Source organism: Panthera leo, chromosome B4 (genome assembly GCF_018350215.1).
Source record: "Panthera leo isolate Ple1 chromosome B4, P.leo_Ple1_pat1.1, whole genome shotgun sequence".
Lineage (NCBI taxonomy): Eukaryota > Metazoa > Chordata > Mammalia > Carnivora > Felidae > Panthera > Panthera leo.
Genome location: NC_056685.1, coordinates 126,766,316 through 126,785,979, shown reverse-complemented (window position 1 = coordinate 126,785,979; position 19,664 = coordinate 126,766,316). Strand labels below are relative to the sequence as shown.

At 42.5% G+C, this 19,664-nt stretch overlaps 2 protein-coding genes across 18 annotated transcripts in view; one reads left to right on the top strand and one right to left on the bottom strand.

The window, feature by feature from the left end:
* Positions 1-5,149, bottom strand: part of FBXO7 (F-box protein 7) — a 36,618-nt gene extending 31,469 nt beyond the window's left edge. For all 6 annotated transcript variants that reach the window (XR_006205085.1, XM_042947638.1, XM_042947637.1 and 3 more), the window contains exons 1-2: positions 4,897-5,149; positions 1,012-1,306 (exon numbers count right to left, since the gene is read on the bottom strand). Coding sequence is in view for 5 of the 6 variants with exons in the window: in XM_042947638.1 (XP_042803572.1) it covers positions 1,012-1,306; positions 4,897-5,018 (417 nt within the window). In the remaining variant the exon portion in view is untranslated. The remainder of the gene's footprint in view (positions 1-1,011; positions 1,307-4,896) is intronic.
* A 216-nt stretch (positions 5,150-5,365) lies between these two features.
* The window catches only part of BPIFC (BPI fold containing family C), a 53,904-nt gene continuing 39,605 nt past the window's right edge, over positions 5,366-19,664 (top strand). The window contains exons 1-6 of one of the 12 annotated variants that reach the window (XM_042947640.1): positions 5,366-5,451; positions 6,248-6,388; positions 8,008-8,109; positions 8,183-8,259; positions 14,003-14,103; positions 19,407-19,500. The gene's annotated coding sequence lies outside the window, so the exon portion shown is untranslated. The other 11 variants (XM_042947646.1, XM_042947643.1, XM_042947642.1 and 8 more) reach the window with 11 other exon arrangements.

The window sequence follows — 19,664 nt, the reverse complement described above, 5'->3', positions numbered from 1 at the left end:
TGATCTGACTGCAGGTGACAGTTTACTGAGGGAAGAACAGAAACTGGCCCTGAAAAGCCTTAAAGACTAGGGACAGCATTTTCTTCCTCTGTAGCATGACAGGGTTAGAAATATTTGGACTTTTCAGCTCAAAAATTGTAAGCACTGGTGTATCAAGGACACACAGCTACTACAGAACAAGGGAACAACAAAGTCAAAACCGTGTCGGGAAAAGATGAACGCAGAAAATAGACTGAAGGACAGACACTGGAAGCCTGGAATGGAAAGGAAACACTGACAGGGCTTGTTAAGGGGCTGGATATAAGTAGACAAAAATCATTCCAGAGTTTTAAGCTCAGGAAAACAGTGGTGCCACTGAGAGAAAGGGCAGCTAGTTTGGGAAAAGAACATTAGTTCATATTTCCAAATTTATGTTGGCACAGAGTCTGAAGTAACAACGTTTAAAATCCAGGTATAAATGTCCTGCAAACAATTTGGAAATAACTGGACTCTATATAGCCTTAATGGGTGGAGCAGACCAGAGAAGCTAGGCTGGGAATCATGAACTCAGAGGCAACAACAGGAGCCAAAGGACAAACCATCTGAAGGAATGAGTGTCTGAACAAAATAAATAGGTAAACACTGGGCTCTTCGGATGGTCCAACCATTTAGCAGTTTAAAAATTTCTACAAGAGGGGCGCCTGGGTGGCTCAGTCGGTTAAGCGTCCGACTTCAGCTCAGGTCACGATCTCGCGGTCCGTGAGTTCGAGCCCCACGTCGGGCTCTGGGTTGATGGCTCAGAGCCTGGAGCCTGCTTCCGATTCTGTGTCTCCCTCTCTCTCTGGCCCTCCCCCGTTCATGCTCTGTCTCTCTCTGTCTCAAAAATAAATAAACGTTAAAAAAAAAAAAAAATTTCTACAAGAATACGATCCGCAATCTACTAACAATAATTACCCTGATACAGAATTCAATCGAGGGTGTTCAGTATCCTTTATCAATTACCCCTTTTCTCATCTTGATGTTAATACCTACCATATTTTCATCATTCCTGACATCAGTTTGGGCTGCCTGTCCTTGGAATGAATCACTTGGTTGTTCATCCTGTACGATGGACTGATTGGAGCTGGCGGCCAAAGAGGGTTGGTCATTATTCTGGAGTGAGGAATGCTCTGAATCTGTGGATGAAGGTAAGTTAGGTGCTGGAATGGCATCTTCAAGAATCAAACATATCAAGTCCCCAGAAACAATCCCATATGAAGCCAAGGTCTCTTCATCTCCAGTGAGGGCATCCTTGTTGTTCAATGTGATTGCAAACCGGGTATCAGAACTGCCAAGAAAGATGGATAAGGATAGTAAGAGCTACCTACCATTACCCATAGCTACCATTACCTTCAATACACTAGGAACATATATAAGATACATGGTATAGTCCTAGAAGAAATAAGTAACAAAAACAAACCAAAAATAAAAAGGAAGCCAAAGTTTTACAAAAAAATATCAAAATTATTTGTTATCACCAAGTGCCTAAGTTATAGATTTCTAATGGCTACAATTCTAGCCTGGGTGATAGGATACAGTAACTATCATTAATCCATGTTTTCATCAATTCTAAGATACATACTTTACATCCTTTGTAACTTGGATATCTTTGAAACAGGGATGCTTCTTAAAACTCATAACACATCACAGCTTAACTGACATTTTTTTTCCTTTAGTGTTACATAAAACAATACACATCTTAAGAATGACAGTATCTGAGAGTCAAGGAAATACTCTCTTTTGAAAATTATGAGGGGTGCCTGAGTGGCTCAGTCAGTCGAGCATCCAGCTTTGGCTCAGACCATGATCTCGTAGTTTGTGGGTTCAAGTCCCGCAACGGGCTCTCTGCTGTCGGCACAGACCCCGCTTCAGATCCTCTATTCCCCTCTCTCTCTGCACCTCCTCTGCTTGCACTCTCTCAAAACTAAACATTTTAAAAATAAAATACAAACTATGTCACATGATTCCTCTGCTCAAAATCCTCCTCCAATGGCTTGTATCTGAACTTGGAATGGAATCTTTAACATGGCCTCCAAAGCCCAACATGTGACCCCTACCCACTTCTCCTATCTCCTCCAGCCTCTCTTTACTGTTCCCTATTAACATAAGCTTTCTATCCCGTTTCTCAAAACAGATCAACCTCATTGCAACCTCTGGGCCTCTGCATTTACTCTTCCAGATCTTCAAAGGACTGACTCTCATCATTCTGTCTCAATTCAAATGCCATCTCTACAGAGATGCCTTCTGCCTAACCTCTACCACTCTACTCCATTTTATGTTTTATTTTTATTGTAACACTACTATGTGAAAATTCCATATTTATTGACCATCTCTCCTCCACCCCCACCACCAGAATTTAAGCTTCATAACATCAGGTATCTCATCTATCTAGTTCAAAACTGTATCTCCAGCTCTTGGCAAATAAAAGTATTAATGGAATAAACGCAACCAATAAAGAGTAGTTGGGAAAATGAAACTGAAATCGGGGTTACCTAGTCAATGTTCTTACAGGACAATCAGCTTATATCTGCTCCAAAATACTAGACCCATGTCTTAAATGAATATTCACAATCACAAAAAGATGAGTACAAATACATCCCTCCTGCTGATAAATACAAGGTCACCTTTCTTACTGATAACCTTTTATAGTAAGAATAGCACAAATCCAAAAACTCACTGCTAAACAAGCTAAGAGCTCAAATTAGCCTGAAGCAACGAACTCTCATCCCTTCCACATCACAGACTACCTGATTTGAAAGAATAACCATCATTTCACCACAAAGTGGTGAGGGGTAATTAACAAACTATTGCAGAACTTTTTACAAGACATTTACACTCAGCAATGCTGACTTCATTAACTTTTTGAGAGGTTAACCAAGGATGAAGTTCTTTGAAAATCATGTTCTATTTATTCTTACAATGCTGCATTTTCACAAATGTTCACAATTCATTTTTCTTTCACAAGTACATTTTTTTCTTACCAATTAAAGTACCTTTGGTAGAGAAATTACTGAAGTTCTAGAACCTACTCCTGCTTATCAGAAAATAAGTAGCTGTGTTTCTGTTTTCAAAGAATGTTGAACATCTGCCAGATGCCCCAAAAAACACCATCCCGACTTCAGCAGAAAAAAAGAAACACACTTCAAATGAACTATGTTCTTATGGGTCTTCTGTCACAGCAAAAGTGTGGCTTTTTTTTAACTAGTATCTAATACTCATTCAAACATCTCCCTGTAGAAAAACTAAAGAACTGTGTCATTAATAAAAATGCTGGCCTTCCCCCCACCCCAACCTTTAGAAAAAGGGAAGAGCTATTTCTAAAGTAACATAGAGCTTTCCAGGGGAGGAATCAAAAACTGGTGTTCTGAAACTGAAGAAATATTTAAATCCATCAGGAAAAGCCATCCTAGAAACACCAAGCCTTTTAAAGATATTTTATGGCAATCCCAGATTCACTTGCTCAGAGAAGACATTTTAAAAATAATAATGTCACAGGGACGTATTTTAAAACTGCCTATTTATTACAAAATACTTTCAGAAGAACAAATTTACTTTCACAAGCTGAAGCTTACATTCCTTCCAGTTAACCAGCCTCAACTGTAAAAACAAACCCAAAGGAGAGACTAACTTGGGCTCTTGGATAAATAGTCTTTTCAAGACGGTCTCTCCTAATTAAAATAATAATAAGAAATATACACATATATATGAAAAATCTTTTAGAAAGAAGTTACTTTTGAAATTGTCTGGTGGGCTAATGATACCAGCATACAAAACGCTTAGGTTTTAACACCAATAAATAACAGGCATGTCACTTAACATAATGTTCAAAAGTTATTATGTCAACACCCTCATTTTTAATTTGGAGAAAAACAGCCTTACTTTTAATATGGTGTTTTACCCTGAAAAATGAAAGGGTGAGAAGTTCATAATATGGCCTCATTTTACTGAATTCCCCCCAAATGAAAGTATGTAAGTCTTATAAAAAGGATCCACTTAATTAAGAGAAAGGTCTTCTTATGAACAATTCACCTAAAAAGCCCCAGCAAACACGTTTATTTTTTCTTAGCACACTCAAATTCCAAATCTGCTAGCTCAGCAAGGGAAAAGGACTACCCTTATTTCTGTCCCTCTACTCCCAGTTTACTGTCCCCAGAAAATTCTCCCTTGGAAGCAAAGCCATCTCGTTCACAACCTCATAATAGCAAAATCTGATCCTTAATTTCTCAATGTCACTGTCCCCAAACTGCAAGCTCTCCAGGGACATCCCAAGGCCAACGTTTATCTTAGTTTTGGCAAAAACACAACATCTCGCCCAGGGAAGTAAAAGGAGATGACAAATGCCGACCGCCCGCAGTCTGTAAAACTCTGCGGAGGGCAAGCCAAAGTGCTCGCCGCAGCCCAGCACGTGAGCACTCAAAGCGGCCTCGAGGTTACCGCGGCCCCAGCAGCGGCCCGCTCACAGGTGGCCTCGACGGAGGGCCGGTTTCTAACTTCTAGAACTTTCCAGACTTTTCCCTTGGAATACTGCGACAGCTGGGGACGGTGAACTTAAATCCCAGAGAGCCTGGAGAGGTCTGCCCCACACCAAACCCCTCATTTCCAATTTCACACTTTAAAAGGGCGCGAGAAGTCTGCGCCCCGGCACGTCCCTGGTTTCTTCTGCACCAGAAGCGGAAGCGAGGGCTCACCCTGCAGGGGAACGGAGCCCCCGGGACGCCGGGCCATGTCCTCCGCGAGCCGGGAGCCGGCGAGCTGCAGCCCCAGCGCCCGCGCCGCGCCCGGCCTGCGCGCGTCACAGTCCCGGACCCGCTAAGCCCCGCTGTCGCCCGGCATCACGTGACAGCCCGGGGCGGGCGCGCCCCCCCACCCCCCGCCTACCTGAAGCCCCACGACGGCAGCAGGGCCTGGCTGAGGTGCGCGCGCAGCTGCCCCAGCGTCGGCTCCGCGTCTGGCATCTCCACCGGCCAGGTCCTCTTCTGCAGCCGGACCCGTAGCTTCATGGCGGCGGCGGTAGGGCCCGGAGGCCCGGACGCGGTGGCGGCGACGGTGACGACGGCGCGGCGGCGGGCCCGGAGCGGCAACCACCGGAGCCGCAGGAGTGCCGAGGAGCAGCGGAGTGAAGGCCCCGCCACGGCCCCTGCCGGCCGGTCTCTGGAACTTGAGCGCCCCGCCCCTCTCTTGAGGGCGCCCCCTGGAGCCCACCCGGCTAGCGGGCGGCTGGCGGCCTGCGCCAACCCAGGCCGCTGGGCGTCATGCGATCGATGACTCGGCGCGCAACGGCGCCGCCTGGGAGCGGGAGGACCACGATGCGCAGGCGCCGAGACTGCCGCGGCGAGCGAGCTAGGCGATGGTAGCCGCTATTCTGCGGCCGGGCCGTGCGGACCCCTTCCGGGCGTGCGTGGAGAATGTTAGCGCCGAGAGAAAGGCTGCACAGTATGTGACTCGCCCCTCCGCAAGGCCCAGGCGTGCCTGGTTCTTACCGCATTTCCTCCGTGGCGCCCAGCTCCAGCGGCAGGCATCTGTTCTGAGAAGCCTTAGGTTGAGCCCAGGCTCTGGTAGTTTCCTCGTGTTACTGCAAAATATGAAAAAGCTTTTAGTCCGTCACCTAAATCAGAGGGTATAGTAGTAATCTGCTGCATAGCAGTCACCCCAAAGCTTAGCAGCTTAAAACAACGAACGGTTATGGTCCTGTAGATTATGTACATCAGGAGTTTGGGCATGGAGTGGCTGGGTGGTTCTGTCTCGGTCTCTCGTGACATTGCAGTCAAGATGCAGGCCAAGGCTGCATTTGTCTGAAGTCTTGACTCAGGCTGGAAAACCTGCTTGCAGGATAAGCTCACTCACAGTCCCGTTGGCAGGAGGCCTGTTTTTCACGGCACAGACCTCTTGAGTGTCCCTAGGATATGGCATCTGGCTTCCCTCAGAACACGTGATCCCAGAGAGACCAAATCAGAAGCTACCATGTCTTTTGTGATGCAGCCTCGGAAGTCACACATCACTTCTGTCATTCTAACCAACCCGTCAGTGTGGGAGGATCAATCCAAAGGCATGAATACCAATAGACAGGGATCATCGGGACCCACGTGGGAGGCCCGCTACCGTTGAGGGTCTGACAGTGATGATGATGATGATGATGATGATACCTTGGAGAATCTTCAAATCTCATCTTTGTATGATAGCCGGTTGTCCCAACTATAATAAAAGAGTCAAATGAAGTTTCTTCCACTAGGTGGCAGTACTTGTCCACATCCTGACCTTCATTAAATAAGCACGTCTTGGACACCCGACTTTCTGACAGATACTATCCCAGGTGCTGGGGTCTCAGAGAACGGAAAAGGCATGTTCCTACCGGTGCAGAGTTAACAGCTGAGTGAGTCAATTCTTGTAGTAGAGCATAATAAGTGTTTTGTTTATAATAGAGATCAGAACAATGCTGGGCACAGGGGTACATAGAGAAGGGTTGTGCCAGTAGGGTTCTTGATTGGCAAGGAATATGAGATTGAGGAAGGGTGGCAGGACCAGGGTGGCTCAATGTGGTCAGAGAGAAGGACAGTGTGTACATCTCAGATAAAGAAGTGCCTTGAACTGAGCAAAGGATTTGGGACACATTCTAGAATGTTTGGGAAGTCAATGAAGAGTTTTAAGCAGAGGATTCTTTATCAGACGTTGCTTACTTCTGAGCAATAGAGACTAGCTTTGGCTAAGAAGAAAAGGAACATGTTTAAAAGGATTCTGGATAGCTCAGGGAATTTGGGGGAGGACTAAAGAAGTGGTTCCTGGATAATTCCAGAAATGGAACTCAACCACGCTGCAGAACTGGCCTGATGAGGAAACTATCATGACTGGGATTGCTGCTGCTGCCCCACCCGGCCCCGGAGGAAACTGTCACCCTGACAGGAACCACTGTGGAATGGCTGCCACCCTCATATGCCACATGTTTTTGCAGCCTCCTGCACCAACAAAATGCCAGGTTTCCAAAAGAACCTGTTTCCTCACTTTGCTCACTTCTAAATCAAAGGCTCATAGGGATGCATCTGCTTGAGGGAGATCGAGTCCCATGTCTGAGTCCTGGCTACAAAGGAGAATGAGATTGAGAGTCTGAACTCCTTCCTTGGGAAGGCAAGACTTAAAATAATTGGAATTTCTGCCAAGTGTAGACAGGCCGTTCAAAAGATGATAGGAAGCCATGAGTCTGAATGGTGTACACCACAAGGGGCATAGGTCAGATCTGAAATGTGAATCTATCACTGGTCAAGTATGGGGGATATATATTATATCAGAGTTCCTCAACCTTGGCACTGTTGACATTTGGGGCCTCGTAAGTCGTAGTTGTGGAGGACTATTCTGTGCCTTGTAAGATGTTCAGCAGCATCCCTGGTCTGTCCACAAATGCTACTAGAAACCTCTCAGTTGTAGAGCAAAAGATGTCCTCAAACTTTGCCCCATGTTCCCCAGAAGGCAAAATTGTCTTGAATGTAGGGACCAGCTCAGTTAGGAGACTCTTTTGATAACTGAAAGAAGAAAGCAATTAGTGGGATGACAGTAAGATTGTAAACGATGGGTGAGCAGGGATGATGTTACAGAGATAGACATAATAGAAGTTGGAAAATGGCTATATTTGGAGACCTTGTTGGTTAGGATACAGCTTCAGCTACCCTAACAGAGATCTGAATAGTAACCTAAAAAAGATAGAAGTCTGTTTCTCTCTGAGATACCATTCTTGGAGAAAACAGTGCAAGGCTAATATGGTGGCCATCTTTAAAGACCATCTACCACAGTCCACCTCTCGGTACTGTGTAACCCTGGATAAGTTACTACCTATAAAAATGAAAATAGTAACAAGAATGTATCAGACAGCCGTGTTGTAAAGGTTAAGTGAGAGAATACCTTTGGTTCTGTCTTTTGTTTTAAGCCACTACGTTTGCGACCATTTGTTAAAACAACGGAAAACTAATCTACCTGGGATCCTTGTCTCAATCCTTTGCCCAGTAGGGTGTAAACACCGGCATGGCAGAAGTAATCCAATCACAGGGATTTAGCAGGGTCCTGGAAGAGAACCAGAGCATCTCCAAGGCACTGCCTAGATTTAAGGTACTCTAGAGGATGATCATCCAAAACCTCAAAGGTCCATGACAATGATCTGTCAACTATTTCTCTCCTTCAGAATTTTTTTTTCTCTTACAGATCCCATTTTAATGTCTGCAAGCAACAGTTACTGCAACTTTCAAAGACTTCAGAAATGTAAATTTCTTTTTTTTTTTAATGAGCCATTTCATAGAATACTACAAAGGGATAATGTCAGTCTTCTGTGGGAATACATTGGCTCACAAGGCTTCCTTTTTTTTAATGTTATATTTAAAATGGTTTTAGGTTTATGGAATGATTCTGAAGACTTATATACCACATACTCAATTTTCCCTATTAGTAACCTCTTAATGTTTATTTATTTTTGAGAGAGAGAGCACAGTGTGCAGGGGAGGGGCAAAGAGAAAAGAGAGACAGGGGATCCAAAGCAGGCTCTGTGCTGACAGCAGAGAGCTTGATGTGGGACTCAAACTCATGAACGAACCATGAGATCATGACCTTAACCAACTGAGCCACCCAGATGCCCGGTTGATGCATTTGTAATAACCAAAGTCTATACTTTATTCAGATTCTCTCTGTTTTTTCCTAATCTCCTTTTTCTGTTCCAGGATCCCACCTAGGAGACCACATTACACCTAGTCATCATGTCTCCTTGGGCTTCTCTTGGCTGTGACAGTTTCTTAGACTTCCTTTTTTTCTTTTTTTTTAAATGACCTTAACAGTTTTAAGAATTACTTGTCAGGTATTTTGTAGAACATCCTTCAATTTGTCTGATATTTTCTCATGATTAGACTGAGGTAATGTGCTCCTGGGAGGTAGACCGCAAAAGTCCAGGTTCCATTCTCATGTCAACAGTGCATACTGTCAATATGACTTCTCACTGTTGATGTTAACTCAGATCACTTGGCTTCTCCACTGTAAAGTTACTCCTTTTTTCTCCTTTTTATATTGTATCCTTTGGAAGAAAGTCACTATGTGCAACCCACACTTAGAGTGGGAGTTATGCCCTACCTCCTTAGGAGTGGAGTATGTACATAAATTATTTGAATTTCCTCTATACAGGAGATTTGTTCTGTTTTCTATTTATTCAGTCCTTTATTTATATCAGTGTGGAGTTACATTTCTTTTATTCTTTGGCTTATAATCTAATACTACTTCATTTATCTGTTTTTGCTCAAATTGTTCCAGCTTTGACCACTGGGACATCTTTCAGTTGGCTACTGTATCCATTTGATATCACTGTGGATTTTTGTTCACTTCTTCTGTATTTTCTTTTTTTTTCTGGTTTTGAGCACTTTCTTATTTTCTGTTACTATAAGATGCTTTAGGACAATTTTGTATATATCCTGCCCCAACCTTAGAATCAGCCATTTTTCCACGGTGCCCCAGTTCCTTTTACTGAAGAGTGGTATTAGAAATCAATATCTGGGGGGTGCCTGGGTGGCTCAGTCTGTTGAGTGTCCGACTTCAGCGCAGGTCACGATCTCACTGTCTGTGAGTTCAAGCCCCGCGTCAGGCTCTGTGCTGACAGCTGGGAGCCTGGAGCCTGTTTCAGGTTCTGTGTGTGTGTCTCTCTCTCTTTGCCCCTCCCCTACTCATGCTCGCTCTCTCTCTCTCTCTCTGTCAAAAATAAACATTAAAAAATTTAAAAAAAAAAAAAAAAAAACCAGTATCTGGGTGCTAGGTGTGCTCATTGCTGTTGGGGTATTATTGCTTCTAAGCCTTCTCAGCTGACACATCTGAGAGATATGTATATGTACATTTTCCATACATAACCATCTATATCTATGTATGAAGCTGAGCATGAGTTCATTCTCATGTTGCCAACTCTAATCCATTGCCACATGATCATTCTGGTCACCTTCTTTGCTTTGTCTGTAAATTCCCAATCCAACTGTGACAAATCTAGCTCCACCCCATCCACCATCCATTTATTTAATCATTCATTTCCAGTATCTAGCAGTTTCACAGTTCTTAACCCATACCCTTGTCAAAAACAACCTTGTCAACTGCAGCACAGTGCTTCATCAACAGTGCGTGTAGCCCTTCGTCTTACAGACTCCATTCTTTCCCAAACTGACCCAGGTCACCATCTTGTTCCCCAATCCCATTCAGCAAGGTTGTTTCATACATTTATAATACATTTAGATTCTTTTCTCACATTCTGCATTCTGTCATGGACCTCTCCATCTCCTACGTGATTTTTTTTTTAAGTTTACATACATTAAGATTTACTCTTTGACCCGTAAAGTTCTATCAGTTTTGACAAATGCATAATGTCTTGTTTCACCAACCTGAAACATCCCCTGTGCTTCAACTTACTTCACCACCACTCTTACGTACCCCTCCCCCCCGCCACCAAACCTCTGGCAATTACGGGTCTCTTTACCATCACTTTACTTTTGCCTTTTCCAGAATGACATGTAATTGGAATCAGAATGTGGATAGAATTTTCTGGCTTCATGACTGGCTTCTTTTACTTAACAATATGTGTTTAAGATTAATCCATGTCTTTTTTGGCTTCATAGCTTATTTCTTTTTCATGCTGAATAACATTCCACTGTATGGTTGTATTATAGTTTATCCATTCACCTATTGATAAACTGGTTGCTCCTAGTTTGGAGCAATTGTGAACAAAACTTCTATAAATATTTGTGTTTGTGCAAGTTTTTATGTGGACCTAAATTTTCAAATCAGTTGGATAAACACCCAGGAACACCATTGCTGGATCATATGGCAAGACTAGGTTTAATTTTGCAGGAAAGTGCCAAACTGTTTTCCAAAGTGGCTGTACCACTTTGTATTCCCATTAGCAGTGAATGAGACTTGCATTAATTTGTATTGTCAGGTTGTTTTTCATTTTAGCCATTTTAACAGATGGTATCTTGTTGCTTGAATTTGCAATTCCTGATAATGCTGAGCATCTTTCTGTATGTTTATTTGCCATCAATACATCTTCAGTGAGGTGTTTTCAGCTCTCTTGCCCACTTTTTTAAATGTAATTTATTGTCAAGTTGGCTAACATACAGTGTATACAGTGTGCTGTTGGTTTTGGGGGTAGATTCCCATGATTCATCTCTTACATACAATACCCAGTGCTCATCCCAACAAGTGCCCTCATCAATGCCCGTCACCCATTTTCCCCTCTCCCCTGCCCCCCTCCATCAACCCTGAGTTTGTTCTCTGTATTTAAGAGTCTCTTATGGTTTGCCTCCCTCCCTCTCTGCTTGAAGCTGTTTTTTTCCCCTTGCCTTCCCCCATGGTCTTCTGTTAAGTTTCTCAATTTCCACATATGAGTGAAAACATATGATACCTGTCTTTCTCTGACTTATTTCACTTAGCATAATACCCTCCAGTTCCATCCACATTATTGCAAATAGTAGGATTTCATTCTTTCTCATTCTTTCTTATTCCATTGTATATATAAACCACATCTTCTTTATCCATTCATTAGTTGATGGACATCTGGGCTCTTTCCATAATTTGGCTATTGTTGAAAGCACTGCTATAAACATTGGGGTACATGTGCCCCTATGAATCAGCACTCCTCTATCCTTTGGATAAATTCCTAGTAGTGCTATTGCTGGATCATAGGGTAGTTCTATTTTTAATTTTTTGAGGAACCCCCACACTATTTTCTAGAGCAGGTGCACCAGTTTGCACTCCCACTAGCAGTGCAAGAGTGTTCCCATTTCTCCACATCCTCACCAGCATTTGTTGTTTTCTGAGTTGTTAACTTTAGCCACTCTGGTGTGAGGTGGTATCTCAATGTGGTTTTGATTTGTATTTCCCTTATGATAAGTGATACTGAACATCTTTTCATGTGTCTGTTGGCTGTCTGGATGTCTTCTTTGGAAAAGTGTCTATTCATGTCTTCTGCCCATTTCTTCACTGGATTATTTGTTTTTCAGGTGTTAAGTTTGGTAAGTTCTTTATAGATTTTGGATACTAACCCTTTATCTAATATGTCATTTGCAAATATCTTCTCCCATTCCATCGGTTGCCTTTTAGTTTTGTTGATTGTTTCCTTTGCAGTGCAGAAGCTTTCTATCTTGACAAGGTTTCAATGGTTCATTTTTGCTTTTATTTCTCTTGCCTTTGGAGATATGTTAAGCAAGAAATTGCTGTGGCCAAGGTCAAAGAAGTTTTTGCCTGCTTTCTCCTCTAGGATTTTGATGGTTTCTTGTCTCACATTTAGGTCTTTCATCCATTTTGAGTTTATTTTTGTGTATGGTGTAAGAAAGTGGTCCAGGGTCATTTTTCTGCATGTTGCTGTCCAGTTCCCCCAGCACCATTTGCTAAAGAGCCTGTCTTTTTTCCATTGGATATTCTTCCCTGCTTTGTCAAATATTAGTTAGCCATACATTCGTGGGTCCACTTCTGGGTTCTCTATTTTATTCCATTAGTCTGTGTTTGTTTTTGTGCTAATACCATACCGTCTTGATGATTACAGCTTTGTAGTAGAGGCTAAAGTCCGGGATTGTGATGCCTCCCACTTTGGTTTTCTTTTTCAATATTACTTTGGCTGTTCAGGGTCTTTTGTGGTTCCATACAAATTTTAGGATTGTTTTTTCTAGCTTTGAGAAGAATGCTGGTACAATTTTGATTGGGATTGCATTGAATATGTAGATTGTTTTGGGTAGTATTGACATTTTAACAATATTTGTTCTTCTAATCCATGAGCATGGAATGTTTTTCTATTTCTTTGTGTCTTCTTCAATTTATTTTCACAAGTTTCCTATAGTTTTCAGCATATAGATCTTTTACATCTTTGGTTAGGTTTATTCCTAGGTATTTTATGGTTCTTGGTGCAATTGTAAATGGGATCGATTTCTTGATTTCTCTTTCTGTTGCTTCATTATTGATGTATGGAAATGCAACCAATTTCTGTACATTGATTTTGTATCCTGCAACTTTGCTGAATTTATGTGTCCGTTCTAGCAGCTTTTTGGTAAAGTCTTTAAGGTTTTCCATGTAGAGTATCTTGTCATCTGCAAAAAGTTAAAGTTTGACTTCTTTGCCAATCTGGATGCCTTTTATTTCATTTTGTTGTCCGATTGCTGAGGCTAGGACTTCCAACACTATGTTAAACAACACTGGTGAGAGTGGACATCCCTGTCATATTCCTGATTTCAGGGGGAAAGCTCTCAGTTTTTCCCCATTTAGCATGATATCAGCTGTGGGCTTTTCATATATGTCTTGTCCAATTTTTAATTATATTTTTCTTATTGTTGAGTTTCCTTTAGTTTCCCAAATATAAATCAAATTTCTTTGCATGATAAAAACCCTTCATAGTCCAGCTGGAAACCACTTTCTTCAATCTTCCCAATGATCCCTATTCACACTGCACTAATCCAAAATACATCCCCCCTGGCCCCCCACTTTACATCCTCTCCCACAAGTAAGTTTGTATGCCTCTGTGATTTTGCACATGCTGATTCTTCTACCTGGAATACCTTCTTCAAAGAAAAGTGTGTTGCTCCTTCCTTTTGCTCCAAGAGCACTTGGAACATACTTTTGAACGTTATCCATCATATTGCAGTGCAATTATTTGCATATCAGGCTTTCTCTAGTCTTGGGTTATGAGTTTCTTAAGGGGACAAGGCAGGTTTTATCCATCTTCAACAACATCCAGTCCCCACCTCCATTGTTAGGCCCGGTTAAGCAAAATTTAAAATGGTATAAAGATATTCATGCTCATCTCTGAGTTCTTGGTATATCTGTTTGGAAAGTATGATCTTCATTCTGTCTCTACCTGAGAATGCCAGATTGGGCTTAGTTTGAGTGTTTACTTACAAATCCAATACATTTTCCAGAATCTTGAGCTTTAATTTGCACAGTTTCTAATTTAGTAGGTCTGGAGAAGGGCTTGAGAGTTTGCATTTCTAATGATTTCCAGGTGGTGCTGCTGTGAAACTACACTTTGGGAACCACTGGTCTGGAGCATGTGATCTTGCTGTGGTTGTTTTGGGTTGTCTTAACAGTACGAAGCACTTTGAGGTAGGTGTGCTTGGTAAGAAATTGAAATGGACCTTAAATAAGTGTTGTGAGATGAAATTCGGACCATGCAAGCTAGAAAAAGCATCTTCAGAAGCTGTTAAAATGATTAAAACCCTATCCAAGGACCAAATTAAGATATATGGAATCTGTTGAAAGAAACAAAATAAAAATATAAAAATATTCTTGGAAAGCAAACTAGAAGGAAGCATACAGAAGACAGGGATAAGGGATGGGAGGAGCCCCAAGGATTTTCACCATTTGCTATGTAAACTTCAGTCTTGTTTGAATCTGTCACCTCTGTCACCAAGAGAATGTTTTCAAATATGTATTGGATAATTAGGAATAATATTATTAGGAATATTAGAATCTGGCCCTCAAGAGGAGCCATGTTCTATAGCAAGGGCTAGATAGAATACTTGAATATACTTTATTTTCTTGATTCTCAACCAAGGTTGTCCAAGGACATTAGACAGGTATAGACTGGAGATATTTTGGTCACAACTAAGGTAGGAGAAAATGGTGCTACTAACATCAGGGCAGAGGCCAGGGATGCTGTTATATGTCCCACAGCACACAGGACAGCCCCCACATGAAAGAATTGTATGGCCCAAAATGTCAATAGCACTAAGGTGGAGAGACCCTTGTCTGTGTGATGTGGGCTCACACTGATGGTTCTCAGACATTTCAAAGTTGTATTACACTATCATGAGTGCTTGGTTCCACAATATCCCTCATGTCTCATAAGGGTCATGTATGTACATTTCAAATTTAACATGAATTTAAATTCGCTTTGAACTGCAAATAATAAAATGTAGTTCCCTTTCACACAACTGATAATAAGTAGAGGTAAGTGGGTAAGTGGATTTGTTTATTTTTCAAAACCAGGAGGGAGATAGTGCCATAAACCATTCCAGAATGTGACTGGTGGGAGGGCCATGGTCTAGGTAGATCAGTCACCACAGGCATCAGGAGAGGGTGGCCTGGGACAGATCTGGGAAGAGAGGGGGAGATGCTTCCAAGTGATAAGATGATTCTGCCAGATGTCTCCTCAGCCCTTCCAGGGTGAACTGTAGGGTCACTGATCTCTCTTGAGAGCCACACAAATTCCAGACAGCTTCCTCTGGTCAGTAATAGGCTAGCAACTTCAAACAAACACACGTATCTGTGTCACTGTCACAGATTCAGTTAGCAACTTGGAAAAGCAGATGTATTACCTAGCAACAGCATCCTTCTCTCTCCTCACCTTCCACATCCCCTGGGCTGTGGGCTGCCCTTTAACCATTTCCTGAAGAAGCAGTTTGGCATAGTGGTTAAGAGAACAGACTCCGGGAGGTAGGACAACTGGGTCCTGAGTCCTGGCTCTACGGCCTTAACTGTGACACCTAAGCTTAGGCATATACTTAACCTCTTAGTTTCCTCATCTATAAAATTTAGATAATATTAGTACCTCATACAGTCTTGGTGGGGATTTAATGAGGTAATATATGGTTGGTGCCCAGAGCATAACAAAAAATAGATGTTAGCTCTTATTTTTTCCTACCTCCTATTCCTTCTTCAGGGTGTCCTTTTAACCAGATTTCACCAATACAAAATGTTGGCACATCCCCCCCCCCAACCCCATATACAGATGATCCCTACCCCTCTCACTTTTCTCTCCTGCAAGAATAATATGATTTGTCTTCCAAGCTCAAATGAAGTCTGGTATTCAGATAGCTTTTTTCTATATGGGAGTAGCCTGGACATTCTAAGAAGCAGGATGCTCAGTTCCTTAACACTGTTAAGGAACACTAACATCTTGACCTCTTTCTTTAATGAACAATTATTCTACCTAGTTAATTATAATGTTTCTTTGGAGTTTTAATTAAAAGCATCCCTTGATCTGTAGAGACTAACAGCAGTCAGCCATTAGTAAGTGAAATAATTAATCTTGCCTTCTAGATTGCCATCGTGGGTAGGCTGGACAATCAGGATTTCCCAGCAAATTTTCAGTTAAATCTGAAAAACTAAAATAAATAATGAAACTGGGCACAGTGCTACTGGCTTTGTCATGATGACAAATTCAGCAAATTTACCCTAAAGCAACTCCTTTAGCAGAAAGGAGGCTAACTGAGCTGACTTCCCAGGTCCCTTCCAAATAAAATAAAACACACTAGCTGCACTCTCTTCTTCCATCTTTGTTTCCTAAACTCGAATTATTAGAGCCTCCTTTTCTAGCATTATTCCATGTCCCACCTGAGTTGCACCATTATTTCGTTTTCCCCATAAATCAACCCACTTCTTAAACTATATGTACATTTGTTTAAAAGGGGAAGCTATATAAACGGAAAACATACTCATTTCCAAATAGAGAGTAAATGTAAAAAATAAATACCATAGAAACTAAACTTTGTATTTTTTTTTAAAGTAGGCTCCACACCTAATGTGAGGTTTGAACTCACAACCCCAAGATCAAGAGTCTCACGTTCTACTGACTGAGGCAGCCAGGCACCCCAACTTTGTATGTTTCTCAAAAGTTGTTTAAAATATCTTTCAAATTATTAATTTAAAATAAAAAAGAGAAAATATAGTAGTGACGCATCTTATTAACACTGTATGAAAAACTATGTGCTAGCTCAATCAGCTTAATTGCCTCAGCGACTCTGAAGTGTAAGCATGGTCTCCACTTGTACAGAGGATGGTGGAGACCCAGACAAGTGGAGTAAATTGTCCGGGGTGCCGGGTGGGGTGGGCAGGGCAGGTCCCTGTGAGGCGAGAGCCCTGGAGCACTGCAGGACAGAGACCCCTGGTTCACTTTCTCCAGGCCACCCTTCCAGAAAACTCTCCTCAAATCCTGCACCAGATGCCCCAGAATACACAACAGTGACTCAGGTTTCCACCAAGAGTTTCAGATCTTCTAGGACAAAAGGAAAAATTAATACTTGCGTCAGGAAAAGTACTGCTGTTTTACAACGTTCAGCTTTCCTGTAAGTCTAGCAGATCCTGTGCAGCTGGTTAATGGACAGGAGAGGCACATAGGAGGCTGAGTGGATTGGGGATCTTTGCGACAGAAAAAGAATGGGGCAGCAGGGGATGAAGGTGAAGGCAGGCAGCCGCTCTGGGCAGGAGAGATGGGAGGAAACCTGGGACCGTGAGGGAAGAGAGAGAGAAAGAGGAGAAACAGGCACTGACACCCAGGGAAGATTCTGAGGAAAGGACAGAAATATGAATCGTTTTCCATGTGATGTGTGATGTCACTCCTCTTCTCCCATGTCTACTTTTGTGTTCTTTTTCCTCATATGCTAAAAACAATCACAATAAAATTTCAAGTGTTTAAGTTTCCAGCTCCTGAGATGATCCCACATCCCTCCAGTAGCACATGCACCACGGGAAACCGCCTCTCACATGCACCTGTCCACTTCTGTGGCTTTCACTTCGCCTCTAGGATGATGACTTAGAAATTCGTTATTTCCAGCAGACCTTGCCCGGAACTCCAACTCCCCACGTGACACCGCTGTTCAGATGTCCAGTATTTCTGCCCTTCCTACGTCACAGATGCACAGCCCACCTTTGCTGTTCCCTCCACCCATTCCCTTCTGTGCTTTGCCCACCTGGCTTCTTGTGCTTAGATCTCAGCTCAAATATACCTCCTCAGAGAAGCCCTCCTGGACCATCTTGCAGAGTAAACATGCCTCCACCAGTGACATCACCCTACCAATTACAAGACAACCACATTCCCTATTTCCTTCATAGCACATGTCACAATGTATACATTTTTATTTATTTTGTTTACTTATGTATTTTGTGTCTTCATCTAATAAACTGCACATGGACAGAGATTCTGTCTTTTTTACTGAAGAGGTCTTTGCACACCGTAGGTGCCCAATATTTGTGAATTTAATGCATGGAATCTGTGATGACACACAATAAAAGATTCTATGAGGAAAATGTCTTCAGGCTTGTATCGCCATTGATAAGGCCACATACTAATAAATAAAATTTTACAGCACTTTACCATTTTAAGAGCAAATTCTTACGGCTTATTGCTATGGTCTGAATGTTTGTGTCCCTCCAAAGTTCATATGTTGAAATGCTAGTCCCCAAAGGTGATAGTATCTGTAGGTGGAGATTTTGTGAGGTGCTCAAGTCATGAAGGTGGAACCCCGATGAATGGGATTAATGCCTCATAAAAGAGGCTCCAGAGAGATCCCCGCCTCCTTCCACTGCGTGAGGACATTGGCAGAAGGTGCTGGCTGTGAACCAGGAAGATGTGATCGTGCTGGCTCCTTAATCTTGGACTTCCCAGCCTCCAGAACTGTGAGCAATACATTTCTGTTCATACACTGTAGCAGCCCAAACAGACTGATGGCTGACAGCACTTTTTTTCACCAGAACCTATCAAGGTAGATACTATTCTTACTGCCATTTTGTCCCTAAGGAAACGCAAGTTAAAAAGGCAAATGTAACTGGAGGCACACTAGATGAGAAACCTGGAAACGTGACTGTTCTTATTAGGGTTCCCAATCTCCTCGGTTTTCCCAGGACTGCCCTGGTTTTCGTACGGAAAACCCTGCATCCTGGGGAACGACGGCAGTTTGGTCACTGTATCTTACCCTGAAAACTGTAAGTAAGATGTTAGACACTTTATACAAGCAGATTCCCTGGCCATGTAAAATGTAATGAGTAAAATATGGGGGATGGGAGTACAGACGAGGTTTAGAACCTACAGATGTGAAGTCACATGGTGGTGGCTGCACCCACCCAACCTACCTCAAAGGAATGCTGGGAGCGGAAGGCACTAACAACCTGAAAAGGAACAGACACTTAGAGATATCATCTGTGCTCCTACCCTGCAAGATAAAGGTGGTAACTAGATCAGCCCGGTTACCAAGCCTCATGCTCTCAGACTGAATCTGATCCACCAAAAGTCCAAAAGGTATTGTGAGCAGTGAGGGGCCACCCACTGCAGGGACCCTGACCAGGAGAAACTGGCTTATTTTCCCAGAGAGGAAAATTCTTCCTCTTCCAATTCAAAACAATTTGACACCTTTTCCAGTATCCTGGAAGTCTCAACTTAATCATTCTGGTAATGTAGTCGTAATAATTTCGTGTGTGTGTGTGTGTGTGTGTGTGTGTGTGTGTGTGTGTGTGTTGGCAGGGGGTAATCATTGCATGGGTGGCATTGTCTACTCATCTAGGTAGAGGCTGTAGTGTTCATTCATGTTATTGGGCAATTGAAGTGTAGCAATTATACATTACATTTTGAAAGAGGCATTTTAAAAAATCCACCACTAGATGATTCAGACTTAATTATCTTGTCTTTTCAGCAGCTGAGTTCAAGGCTCAAGTGGAGAACACATAGCTTCAAAGGCAGAAGGAATCAAAGGTGCTCCCCAGCGTTGGACGCTTCCTCCACTTGAGGTAAGAATCATGAACAAACTTCTCTGCCAGCACAACATCTCCCAACAGGGATTACCCTCTTAATGGAGATGCCCCGGATCTGGTAGAACACCTTGGACAGTCAGCTGTCACATAGCCTGAGTCCTTACTGTCTGCCTAGGTTTTTCTGTTTTGTGTTTGTTTTC